General features: G+C 40.5%; 1 protein-coding gene across 1 annotated transcript in view; it reads right to left on the bottom strand.

The window, feature by feature from the left end:
- UVRAG (UV radiation resistance associated) overlaps positions 1 to 14,126 on the bottom strand; it is a 106,019-nt gene that overhangs the window by 45,623 nt on the left and 46,270 nt on the right. Inside the window, exons 7-12 of the mRNA XM_071764176.1 lie at positions 12,848 to 12,953; positions 10,643 to 10,769; positions 9,569 to 9,653; positions 9,030 to 9,117; positions 8,403 to 8,463; positions 5,644 to 5,809 (exon numbers count right to left, since the gene is read on the bottom strand). Coding sequence (XP_071620277.1) covers positions 5,644 to 5,809; positions 8,403 to 8,463; positions 9,030 to 9,117; positions 9,569 to 9,653; positions 10,643 to 10,769; positions 12,848 to 12,953 — 633 coding nt within the window. The remainder of the gene's footprint in view (positions 1 to 5,643; positions 5,810 to 8,402; positions 8,464 to 9,029; positions 9,118 to 9,568; positions 9,654 to 10,642; positions 10,770 to 12,847; positions 12,954 to 14,126) is intronic.

Here is a 14,126-nt window from a genome sequence, read left to right as displayed (position 1 = left end):
TTCAAGCAGTTGAAGCTATTCCTTTCTCCCCTCACCCCCCAAATATCTTATTTGTTTCTCAATATTTATTTCTCCTGAGGTTTAATTTCAGTCCAGTTCAATTCTTAAAAAATCCTTGGTATCTAAGCCACAGGTAAATGGCAGCACACACAACTTCCCTCCTCCTCCTGCTGTTTCACACAACTATCTGGTTCCTGAGGTACATGAAAAATCCCAGAATTGCAGAGAGGTTAAATGCCTTTGGATGCAGATGCTTTAGACTGCATCACAGCTGTCTGTGTTTCCTACAGCCCATTGGTGTCTGTATTTGTCCAGCAGAATGGAAAAAAAGCTTAAATCTTTCTATAGACTACAAAATGCTAAGAAAACCTTTACAGTGTTTTACTGTTATCTTAGGTCAGCCAATGCCAAATATTCCTGAAAAAAATTTACCAACTAGATCAGGCTTCTTCCATGCCTGTTTGGGTTGGGTTTTTTTGGTTGTTTGTTTTTGTTTTGGTTTGGTTTGGCGTTTTGGTTTGTTTGGTTTAATTTTCTTTTTAAACTGTATGTATATTTATGATTTTTATAACAGTAGGTGGCAACAAGCTCAATACTGAAACATGCAACACAATAAAAGTACCACCTCTTTGAGACCAGACAGCTAGGAAATGAGTGTGTGTACTTCACAAGCTATGCCTGAAAACAAAAAAGGTTCTTTTTGCCTTTTAAATAGAACAGCTTTTTAAAATCACATGTGCTACCACTTCAGTTTTTTATCCCCAACCTGAAATATGACTTTGAGGTGATTACTTTCTTTCTGCTGTTCTTTTTCTACTCCTCCCTTAACACATTTTGGTGGAACATAATGGCCAGAACACAACACACACAGTATTTAATTTTTCCTTAATATTACCACGGAGAAGCAACAATATCAAAACTATTTCTTGAAACTCTTCTTGTTTCCAAGGGAAGTAAAGTGAGGCAGTGAAGTAAAGAGGTCTTGCAAAACCTTTTAAAAGACACAGCATGAATAAGAATGCAAAACCCCAACACCAATTGTTCTGAATGCACATTTCATTTATCCTGACACATGCAGGGTACCAGAAAAGTGATTAAGCCCCAAAGAATGCAATTTTACTTAGAGATGAATGCATATTTTCAAGATGTCCAATGTGATTTGATGAAATGAGTATTCTCTCCTTAAATATCCAACTGGTTGGAGAAGCATCACGTGAAGTTTGTTATAAAATGGGAAGCAATCCAGCATAGCTGTGAGTCAACAGAGATGCCAAAAGACTCCCCCACAGATGCCATAAGTGCTTCACTGTACTCACTTTTAAAGTAAGAAGGATTCTGCTGTTGTTTCAAAAGATTCAGCAGCTCCCAGATGGAAAAATGAAGTTTACTTGGTGAGAGGTTGAAATTCACAGAATCACCTTGGTTGGTGAAGACCCTGAAGATAACTGAGTCCAACCATTAACCTGACACTGACAGGACCTTCACTAAGCCATATCCCTAAATATTTTGTCTCCACAGCTCTTCAGTGCCTCCAGGGATGGGGACTCCACCACTGCCCTGAACAACCTCTTCCAGAGTTGCTTCTCTCAGCATTCAAAAAGAAGAACTAAATGTAAGAATATCTATAAAACAGGACAAGAGCAGCAGCAACACTAACACAGGCAATATCACAAAGTAGGTCTCACTCCAGCCCTAACACTCCTTATTTTGCTCTAAACTGAAAGCTATTTTTTATTTACAAATGTGGGAGCAGGCTCACAGAAGCCCTGAATGCAGAAAAATATCAGAAAAATATCAGAAGTAGTTTCATCTCAGCATTCTTGCCTTGTTTATGAGGATGTGATGAAGTGCTGGGTTTCAGTTCCAGAAAAACAGTGCCAAGGAATTTAGGTGGTTTATTCAGCAAGCACGTTTGTCACTGGAGAGAACAACATGCTGCTGTCCCACAGAACCACAGAATCTTAGGGGCTGGAAGGGACCTCAAAAAGATTGAGTCCAAGCCCTCTGCCAGAGCAGGATCACCTCCTGTAGGTCCCACAGAAACACATCCAGGTGGGGTTTGAATTTCTCCAGAGAAGACTCCACATCCTCTCTGGGCAGCCTGTGCCAGTGCTCTGCTACTCTCAGAGTGAAAAAGCTTTTTCTTATGTTTACTTGGAACTTCCAAGGCTCCAGCTTGCATCCCTTAACCCTTGTCCTGTGTGGATAATACTGAGAGGATCCTGGCTCCATCCTCCTGACACTCACCCCTTACATGTGGGCATTATAAGGTCACCCCTCACAGTCTCCTGTTCTCCAGACTTTCCTCATCAGATGTTCCACTCCCTCCATCCCCTTGGTGCCTCTGCCCTGGACTCTCTCCAGCAGTTCCCTGTCCTTCTGGAACTGAGGGGCCCAGAACTGGACACAAGATTCCAGATGTGGCCTCCCCAGGGCAGAGTAGAGGGGGAAGAGAACCTCTCTCAACCTACTAACCAGACAGATTTGCTTTGAAATCTTTCAGACTCCAGAACAGTTGAGGAATGGTATTTTTTCTTCCTAAGTGCTTGATGCACTCTGGAGATGCTGAAAGGGACCAGTGAAGTGGTGCAATTAATGAGATCTTGAGTAAAAATTAGGTTTTTGCCTTTCCTTGGTGGTTTAGAAAGTCCTAAAAGTAGATTTTTAGGAGAAAACTTACTGACTTTTAGCAGTACTGAAACTGTTTAATGGAATACAAGAAGGGAACAGTTATTGAATAGAATATAATCACTGATGTCTCTACAATTCCAAAGCTAACCATATATTGTGTGCCTCTGGCTGGAGTTCTAGACCTCATTCTACCTTCAGCAATGTGGCCAGACACAAGTGGTTCTCACCACAGCCTCCAACCTCTTTTGCAGACTCCTAAATTCCAACTTAACATTAACTGCAGCAAACAGAACTGAATATTGCTACAAGAACTTGGAGATTTCAGTGACCTGGGTCATCAGATTAAACAAATCTGAAGCAGATAAAGTGTTTTCCAAACGTAACTTACATTCCAAAAGCTCTCAAAATATTTAATCATCTTATAAATAAGGGCTTTAAAAAGCTGGTGCAGAAATTTGACAGTGAAGTAACATATTTATACTACGTGAGATTAAAAACAAACACATGCACTTATGAAATTGCTCTTGAGTGAAAACATCAGCTGTTTCCCTGATGGATGATTTTTAGAAGCTCTTAATATGGATCTCAGACAACCTTGCAGTCCAGGAAAAAAGTACAAAGCCAACTAAAATGTTTAACCTAGTCAATAATCATGATTCTATGTGCTGCAAGTATAGAGAAAACCTCACTGTAATTACTCAGAAGTTTATGTTGGATTTTGAAAGCTGCTAAAGGACAGGTCACTGAAATAAAGAAATTTAATGATGCCTGTTAATTGCTATGTTCAATTCAGTTAGGAAGAGGTGAGAAACATGAGCTATTAGTTCAGAAAGAAGACTGCAAGTTATGACATTTGAGGTTTTCTATAGCAACTGAAATCCTTTGGGACTTGGTAGGATTGACTCTCCAATTGCTGGGAAGAGAAGACCTCAGGCAGGAGCTAATCCTGAAAAAAATCTTGCAGAACACAGGTAAATGGGCCAGTAGGGATTCATATACTTAGCTAAACTTCTCCTTTTCAGAAATCTATTGTGAAATAAAGTATTAAGTCATGAGGGTTTGCAAGTCTATAGCCTAAAGGACTAAGCCTTCCAATCTGTCTCAGACAACAGGAAATTGGTTTAATCTTTATACACCCACACACAGGCAGCTCTAACTCCTCAGAAATCTGTTTTCCAGATATAAATGTTCTCCTTTGCTACCCTTCTGCAAGTGATGTACAGGAAGGAGTCTGAACATATGCTTAGAGAACTAAACTGAAGCAAAACAGATTAATGTTCTATCAAGCTACCCAGGAAGTGTTTGGACAAGTTATTAGAACAGTATCAAAATTAATTTGCAGACCTAATTATAAAGTCATATTTTATTGTGTCAAAACAGGAAGGCCTCTGTGAGCTTAACTCTTAAGGCAAGTTATCTCTGCTCTCCTGGCAAAAGTCACTCAGCTCAAAGAGAAATCAGATGCTTCCAAGCACCCCAATCCTGTCAGTGTCCCCATCTTGATTTGGACTATTAGGAATTAGTGTTAAAATATAATAATCTGCCTATTTCCAAAAAAGAGGTTTGGTGGTCTGTGGCTTTTTTTTTTACAGGCTTCATGTCAATAGAGACAGCTACTTCCTACACATTCCCCTTCCTTCTGCCATTTCTTTTCCTCCCTTTTCAAACTCTGCACATGGAAAAAAAAAAAGTCACTGGTTCCATACAGGCACAGGATCAGAATGGAGAAGCTGCCCTCCCACAGGTGGGCAAGGCTGCATTTTGAGTTTTGTGGCTGCAGGCTACAGAAAGTGAAGCTTAACCCATAATTGCCACTATTTTCATGTTAGAGCACACAGGTGCAGAAGACAGTGAGAAAACAGGCAAAGTGCCAAAACACAGGAGAAGGCATTCAGAGAGTGGATTTCAGGACAGCAAGAGAGTTTCCTGGTAGCACAAAAGCAATAGTGTAGCTACATGTTGAACAACAATTACAAAACAAATACAAACCTCTCCATTAAATGTTAAGTTGCTTTTTAATAAATAACTGTTTACAGTGGGTGTTTTTTTTCACTCAATTAAGATCTTATTTTTCTCATGTTTATCATTCACTACTCCAGTACTGCCAGTAACTCCTTAGTGAAGCTGCACTTGCTGTGTGCAGAGTATTCTCACAACCAGTAGCAAACAGAATCCTAGAATTGGCTGGGTTGGAAGGGAGCTCAGAGCTCATCAAGTCCAACCCTTGATCCACTCCCCCTGTGGTTCCCAGCCCATGGCACTCAGTGCCACATCCAGGCTCTTTTGAAATAGCTCCAGGGATGGAGAATCCACCCCTTCCCTGGGCAGCCCATTCCAATGCCTGATCCCCCTCTCCAGAAAGAAATTCTTTCTAATGTCCAACCTAAACCTCCCCTGGCACAACTTGAGACCATGGCCTCTTGTCTTGCTGAGAGTTGCCTGGGAAAAGAGCCCAACCCCCCCCCGGCTCCAACCTCCTTTCAGGGACTTGGAGAGAGTGATGAGGTCTCCCCTGAGCCTCCTCTTCTCCAGCCTCAACACCCCCAGCTCCCTCAGCCCTTCCTCACAGCATTTCTGCTGGATCCCTTCACCAGCCCAGTTGCCTCCTTTGGACCTGCTCCAGCACCTCAATCTCCTTCCTAAACTGAGGGGCCCAGAACTGGACACAGGACTCAAGCTGTGGCCTCACCAGCACTGAGTACAAGTTTCCCCACCAGCAACCAAAACTTACCTATCAGACACATTATTTTCATTTTTCTGTCATTATGAGAAGCCAAATGTACAGTAATTTTTCCTGCCAACAGACCTAGAATGACAAAGCTGAACTACACCATGAGATCACAGAATTCCAGTGGGAGAAACTCCAGTGACTGTCCCACAGCTCCTGAAAGCAGGAAGAAGCAACTTCCAACTCCGTGTTACTTCACCGCTACCCAAAAGCGTTGAGAGGGAGTTTTGTGATGGTTTTGTTGGTTTGAAAAAAGTGCATAAGCATCCTTATGCCATACTTACTCTCTCTCTTTTTCTGTCAGTTTGTCATTGATATTATCTTTGATTGTAGACCTGGAGCCCTTGTGAATTATGGGATACCTGAGTGGCACTTGTAAGAAGTAGGATATCATCGAAACCAAGTGAGCGGTGTAGCCCAGGGCAACAGCAATGCTTCCATCATCTTTTGCTGCCAATAAGAAAAAAAATCCATTATTTAATCCATTATTTAATCACTGCAGGCTCAGGACAAGTTCATTCTTAGTGCTCAGAGAATGATACTGGTAATGGAGTATCAGAAATTATCCTAGCTGCAAGTTTGAAATAAATTCCAACTCCTCGCAGTTCTGGTTTATTCCCCCTGTCATTTTTACACTTTCAAAGTTAAAAGTTATTCTTAACAGTTGGGAAAAGGGAAACAAAATTCCCAAGATGAAAATTCAGGTCTTAACTCTTCTGCATTTCTCTAGATGTAGCTGATATGTATGGCAGGGTCAGGGAAAAGCTGCATTCCTCCCTGAATTTATTCATTAGTGACATCAGTTGGGGAGACACTGACCCCAGGGTAGGAACTCTGCTCCCTGCCAATAAGAGGAAGAACTCAGATTAACCCATTGTTTTAAATTCTTATTTTCTATTTGATATTTAAGGGTTCAACCTTAAAACTTCACCTGTCAGGAATACACACAGGTGTGTATTAAATTACATCTTTCAGCCACCTAAGGGCTTTTCCTTTCTGTTTTTCTTCTTTGGAAATGAACACACCAGTGCAAACAACATGAGAGTCTCTTCTGAGGCACATGGGAGTCCTGAGAAATCAGCTCAAAAGAGGACAACCTTCTAAGAAAGCTTAAAATAGTGTTCAAATACAATAATTTTGAAAAAGATTTGAACACTGGGTGCAAATTTTAAGGAATTAATTTTTTTTGATACTTTACATGCCTCATTTTTTTTCAAAATATTACTGTCTACTAGGAGTCTGAAATATGATAGATTTGAAAACCAGCTAACATGTAACTCTGTATTTAAATTGATTGCTGAGTATTTCTTCTTCATAATACAGAATTTCTAGACAGTCTGATAGTCAATTCTTTCATAAAGAATCAGCACCAGTAAAGTGAAAATGGGGCAAAAGATTCATGCCACTGATTTCTCAAGAATGACCAAATTGAGTTTATAGCCCACATTTAGTTCAATCAGAAAAACAAAGCAGCACACCAGTATTTGTCATACTGACAAATAATTTGTTCTACAGATTATTTCTCCCTCATTTTAGCAGTCAATAAACATTTTGTTAGCACAAGTTAAAACCTATAGGGTGGCTTTAAAGAGTTAGACCATGGCTTGAGGTTTTCACCCAATCCTCAGGGAGTGAGCAGGTACAGGGAGTGAGAAATTCTCAAGGGGATTGTAATGAATTTCCAATTGATGTTGAATATTTGCAGAGGAATGCAGCAGTACATGAGCAGCTGTTATAGGGACAGGAATATTATGTATTTGCTTCTGCAACAGGATGACTGTAGGCAGATAAAGTAGAATTATAGAATCCCAGAATGGTTTGGGTTGGAAGGGACCTTCCAGCTCCTCCAGTTCCAACCCCTGCATGGACAGGGACCCCTCCCACAGCCCAGGTTGCTCCAAGCCCCATCCAACCTGGGCTGAGACACTGCCAGGGATGGGGCAGCCACAGCTTCCTTGGGAAACCTGTCCCAGGGTCTCACCACCCTCAAATTAAAGAATTTTTCCCAGTGTCCAACCTAAATCTCCCCTCTCCAAGTGTGAAACCATTTCCCCTTGTCCTCTCCCTACACACCCATATGCAGAAGAATCCCAGACAGAGAGAATGGTTTGGATTGGAAGGGATAGGGACACCTCCCACTAAGACCACCCCAAGCCCCATCCAGCCTGGGCTGAGACACTTCCAGGGATGGGGCAACCACAACTTCCTTGGGCAACCTGTTCCAGTGAAGCTGGACTTGCCATAAAACTCCATACAACAGGAAATTTTAACATTGGACTTATGCAAGATAATTGCTGGCATTTTTGCTGCCCTTTTATAAAGACATGTAATGATAGGAGAAGAGGGAATACCTCTGGAATAGGGTTAGATTTTGATATAATGAAGAAATTCCTGTGAGGGTGGTGAGACACTGGCCTGTGTTGCCCAAAGAATCTCTGGCTGCCATCTGCCTGGAAGTGTTCAGGACCAGGTTGGATGGGGCATGGAGCAACCTGGTCTAGTGGGAGGTGTCCCTGCTCAGGCAGGGGAGTTGGAATTAGATAATCTTTAAGGTCCTTTGAAACCAAAACCATTTTATGACTTTATAGAGGTTCAACAACAGAAAACCAAGTGGAGATCAGTGCTGCACTGAAATTAACCACAATGGAATTTTAGGTCAGCCACAGATATTTTGCAGAATCACTAAATTTGGAAGGCACCTCTAGAAACTTTGTAGACATAGCATGGTTCAGAGCAGAGTTGCCCAGGACTGTGCCCAGTTGGGTTTTGAGCATCCTCAAGGCTGGAGACTCCACAGCCTCTCTGGGAAACCTGTTCCTGCTCCACTATTGAGTCTTAGAACACAGATGTAATTTTCTAAAAGCCAACAGTAACTTCTTTAGCACCAGCCACGAAGTAGAATAAATAATGCAGAAATTTTCTTCAAGTCTAGACCTTTCCAGTCAGAAATTTGGATGCTAAGCTACTGCTAGCTGTTAATTTTATAGTTTTTGTAGTTTAGAGGCAGTCAACTGTAACAACTCAATTAAGAATATCCAGCTACCTTGAAAGTCTTCAGAATTAGGAAGCTTGACTCCACAAACAAAGTAATCCTTTTGATCATTCTGTAAGTTTAAAATCAACAATGGAAAGTGAGAATGGAACAATAACATCCAGAAAACAGAAACCTGCACAGAATCTGATGACAACAAAGCACTTTTGTAAAAAAAAAAACAAACAACTAAATGTTCAGTGAAACCCAGAGTGACCTGACACAGTGGTTTAATCCCCGTTCTGGATACTTCAGAAATGAAAGCAACTTTTTTAAAGAAGGAAGAGCTTCATCATAACTTGTTACACAAAAGGTTTTGTAGCTCAAATATGTGACACATCTGTCTGTGTGCATTCTGTTAAAGTTCAGCTACTTCCAGTGTTACTTTACATAATTTTAAACAAAATGGAAAGTATCCATTTAATTACAGCTACAGCTATTCTACTCCTCTAGTGAATTAAGAGATGCTGGCATAAGTCCCCTCCCCATGAGGTTTGCAATCAAATCCAAGAAAAAGCTGGAAAAAACAGCATGAGAAGAGCAAATTTCATCTCGAATAAAACATGGGATTTGTTTGAAGTGTAATAAACATGGAGTTCTTTTCACATAAAGCAGATTTTTAGACTTTGAAAAACATACCAGATCAATAGGGTAGATATAGGATAGCTCTGACAGCAACTGCTTGCATCGAATAGTCTGCTGGGCATTCGTCTTCAAAAACAGTTCTCTTCAGGGAGAGAGATCCCAAAGCCATTAGTATCTTCAAAAACTTTAAGTAAAGATGTCAAGCCCCATATCACTTGTGCATTTTCCCAAGTATTCCCTCCCCAAAAGAGCTAAGTGCACAAAAAAAAATACAGAAGAGAAAGCTAACTCGTTTCTTTTCAGTTATACTTCAGATTAAAGGAATATTTTGACTAATTAAATCTGACCAAGCTGTGTTTCTCCAGAACACACCTAAAAGTTCTATCATAGCCTACATGTGCAACCAAGCACCTGTTCTAGAATCTCCACTGTTAATTGGCACTTTAAATATCTACAACCTGTAGCAGAGATGGTTTAACAGATGTTTTGGGGTGACATTAGGAAGAATTTGGTGGCATGAGTCCCATTTCAAATGGTCAACTTTTAAGCTTGTATTTCCTTTCCAACCACAGAAAAAGCACAGGTCCTCTTACCTCTTAGCAGTGCATTCCTTTCTTAACTCATTCAGGGATTCATTATGTTCTTGAAGTTTCTGGTGTTCAGCCTCAAATGCATTTTCTAAACAACATGAGGAATCAAGAGAAGGAAAAAAAAAATCAGTACTAAGTATTTTATCTGAAATCCTAAAACTAGATACTGACATAAAGTTGGTAATAATCCCCTCTTTACTTTTAGATGCCCATTTTCCAAGCTAGGCTGCCAAACTGGGGAGTGACAGACAGAGCAGGAGGGACAAAAGTCTTCCTGCACTATACAGCAGCCAAATAAAAACCAACAAAACCTCACCCTCATTTAACAGCTGCTCCACTTCTGTCCACAACAGTGGAGGTGTGTGTCAGTTAAGGCATCTCAAAGCTTGCACAGATAGATTTAACTTAATGGTAAAACCTTATTTTTCATAGTGATTAATTATTTTAGACTCAACTAAGTATCAAAAGAAACAACCCAAAAAGTCTTGCAACAAGACCAAATATTCATGTAGCTTGGTCTCTAGTGAGCTCCAAAGAAACAGTGATGGAGCACTTACTACTGGACACTTTCCCAGTAAAATAAAACACCAAGAAGACAGAGCATTTCCCCCTTCATTCTTATAAGAAGCTATTAAGAGGGATTTTTGTCTTCTAACACTTTAAATGGGCTCCTAATCACAGGTACAGTAACATCCCTCATGATATTATAACATGCTGGCAACCAGCCACTGTGCACTAGAGTGTAGTGCACTCCTCTGATTTTTTCATACATCTCTAATTAATTTAAGATTGCTTCAGAGAGGTGTTACATTAAGAAGTTTTTTAATTTTAATATATTAAGAAGTTTTTTTAGTGACAGGACACCAGAATTCCATATATCACAGATGGTGAAAGCTTATACCTGGCTGTGAAGTTTATCTAAACTCTCTAAAAAAGAGACACAAGCATATTAGTGCCAGACCAAAAAACAAACCAGCATCTTAATGTTGGTCACCATGTTCATAAATTAGTTCACTACTTTTCTGATCAGTGAATTATGAACAACTAAAAGAGAAGCAGGAATGATTCTACACTTGCCTCTGTCATGCAAAGTAGTTTTTTCCTTTTGCAACAAGGCTACTTCTTGACCAAGGGCCTTCTTCTGCCTCTCCAGTTCATTACGTAGCACCAGGATCTTCAACTGTAAACATTCACTCTCCTTTTTCTATTGGAAGAAAAATAAGATTGAAAAAACAAAACCCCAAAAAACTCCCAGAAGTTTTTCTGCACACAAGCAGTTCCATAATAGGAGGAAAGGGAAAAATGGAACAAGCTGAGCTCAGAAATGACCCCAGGAAATAGATTACCAAAGATTAATCCTTTGGCTCCTTTGGAAGGAGAGAAACTCAGCTGTGTCCCACAGTGCTTGTTCCTCCTGTCTCTCTCCTGTGCTCAGTGATGCAACCCAGCCCAGGACAGAAATCAAGAGAGGAAGAAGAAGTGGGAGGAAGCTTCTGCACAACAAGCACATGGAGATTAAGAGCAGAACACGAGTGCAATGAGCATTGCCTGGCAAAAGGTTCAGCAGCAAGGGGGAAGATGAGCAATGAGGAGTTGACACTGAATTGAAGCAGGGAGCTGCAAAAAGGCTGGAGATGTCTGAGCTGCACTATTAGATCCAATTCCCAGCCTCAGGGTGATGAGAAAAAAAGATACTAAAGGAAGAACATGTAGAGAGAAGCAGGTTATGTCATCACACACAATTACATTCAAAAGATCCCTTCTCTCAAAGTTTTAGCAGTTGTCCTGTACCTACTCTGAATCTACTTCTGTGTTTAAAAGAATCCTCTTTGATGCACTGTCTCCACCTGAGTTATGCACCCGTGTTCATAGTGAAGCAGAATTTTTTATTACAAGTGTCTTTTTGTTTTAAGGAAGGACTCTCTGCCATACTTAACAGATACTTATTGAGAAGAACTGAAGACAGATTCAGATTAGGGAAGAGCAGACACATCCCCTCAGTCCAGTCATGTGCCTATTGGCACTTAAAGCCTGAAGGAGCAACCAGACACACTTATGAGCAAGTCTTAAGTACTACCAGACCCTGTCACTGTGTAGAACTCTGCCAGCTTTCACTTTTTCAAGCAGTTAGTGGAGATAATGCTACTTCAACACTAGATGCCTGAACAGAAATCAGCTCCTGATGAACTCTTCCCTCTGCTTCATATTTATTTCCAGTTCCTTACATCATTGGCCATGGTTGCTAAGAAGCTGCATCACGTGTACAATCATTGCCATTTTTGGTTTTAGTGTTGTTCTCACAGTTTTGCTTACAAATATTTATAAAGGAAAAGCTTTTGCATACAGGGACAAGGATATTCATAACTGAAAAAGGATGGTTAAAAGCTTTTTAACAGCCAAGATACCAGCAGAAGGCAAAGAAGCTCTATGTTGGATGCTGTATCACCCCTTAAGCAAGCTGACAACTTTGCTGCTTTGTTTAAAATGCAGCCCTCTAATTGGAGTGGGAAAATAAATTCCCTTTTTTTTGTTGTTTTATCAAACCTTGGAACCAGTTTGACAGTTCTGGAAGTCAGCTGAATACTCTCAACCCAGAATCCACCTTATAAACTTCAAATTATAAGTCTGCCTTTTCCTACACAAGGCACCAGACATGTGCCAGTGAACATCAAGTTAATGATGGCACCACAAGCCACTCTTGTTCTGTCAGTTCATTGCTTGGAACTGAACTCAGCCTTTCTGGGCAAAGAGAACAAACCAGTGCCAGTAAACTTTTTTTTGGAAAGGGGAAGAGGACAGGCAAAACAAACTGTCAAAAGCTATCCCAAGATCTAATAAAATTTCTGCTTTAAATGAACGTGTCACTTGACTGACAGCTTTTGCTTGAGTTCTGTTCACCCAAAGGGAGTAGGGGTGCAAGAAGATCCAGTCAGTAGACTCACCTCACTCTATGTCCACCCCAGTTTCCTGTCAAGATTTATCTAAATCATTTAAAAGTTTATTTTTCCTGCTAGATCTCTCTCATGCACTGTGTGACACATATACTTTTACAGTATAAAAGCAATCAAAAAATAGGTAAAAATAGGATAAGAATTCTACCAATTCATCTGAGTAACAAACAGAAATCTAAAATCCATCACATTGCACTTCTCAGGTGAGTTCCCATTTGAAATTACAGGTTCAAATAAAGATTTTAAGTGTTAACAAGGTTCTGGCCAAAGATGCTTCAGCCAAGATACTTCATTAAGCCAACAGAATATGGTTTTAAATCCTGACACTTACCAGTTCATTGCTTGTAGATGTACATCTCAGCTTTTCTTCAATCTCCCTTCCTATCTTCTGAACAGTTACCTGAGTCTGTTTAATTGCACATTGGGCTCTGTGAAGCCTGTAAGGAGAAGAGAAGTTACAGTTCTAAAGGTTAAGTACTAAAGGTTCAAAACCAGCAGCAATGTGAGCTCAGCTTCTACTGTGAAATAAAACATTAAAAAAAGAGTCACAACTTGCAGTTTATAAATGAGCATTCGAAGCAAACCATTTAGCCTCTAACTGAACTGTTAGATGAGATCTGTGCAATTACCTGCTCTCTCCTAGCTTTGCCTCAGAGGCATCTATTGAATTTAAAAAATGAAAAAGACATTAGATACATGATTTGGAAATTAGCCTATTTATTAGAAAAAAAATGAGTCTGCAGAGAGAAACTCCATCTTTTAAGGCTTGCAAACCCAGGCTTTACTTTTCTTATTTATTGTTTCACCTCATGTATCTTCTCTTTTTGTAAGGATATTCTTCAGGCAACTTTGCTCAACTGAGGTCTGATCAGAGCAGCAAAACGTGGTCAGATAACCTGGTGTTATCAGTGACATCAGTGCTCTGCCAGGCAAACATCATGAAAAGCCCAAGCCTGCTTCAGGATGTGCTTTAATCACCATCTCTGCTTTGCCAATATTAAAAATCTCTGCCTCCTCTTAGGAATGCTGAATTCCAACTAAAAGCAAGGCTATGAATTTGCTGGGAGCCAAGGAGCAAAGCACCAAAGTAAAGAGAAGAGGCTACTCAGCTCCTTCTTTTTGCATTCTCTAATCTCTTCCAGATTTATAAACCATTAAGGTTTAAGCATTTAAAGGTTTTGGTGAGCAATTTTTAATGATCTGCATGCAGTTAGACCAAGACAACCAGGAGTGAGTAACCCCAAAGCATTATTCCTCCTCACACCATCTTCCCTCAGTCTGACAACTCAACAGCACACATTACACACACGTTACACATTGGTTAATCACTGCCTAAACCACCCAAACCAGCAAACAAATGCACAGAGAGGAGCTTACAACATGGAGAAGAGGGAACAAGCACTGCCAGTAATATTTAATAAGAACGTGGTGATTTAGGACTTTTAGATCATGGAATCCTAGAATTGGCTGGGTTGGAAGGGAGCTCAGAGCTCCTCAAGTCCAACCCTTGATCCACTCCCCCCGTGGTTCCCAGCCCATGGCACTCAGTGCCACATCCAGGCTCTTTTGAAATAGCTCCAGGGATGGAGAATCCACCCCTTCCCTGGGCA

This window comes from Heliangelus exortis, chromosome 1 (genome assembly GCF_036169615.1).
Source record: "Heliangelus exortis chromosome 1, bHelExo1.hap1, whole genome shotgun sequence".
NCBI classification, from domain to species: Eukaryota; Metazoa; Chordata; class Aves; order Apodiformes; family Trochilidae; genus Heliangelus; species Heliangelus exortis.
The sequence above is the reverse complement of the archived record's forward strand: the minus strand, read 5'-3'. Positions and strand labels throughout refer to the sequence as shown.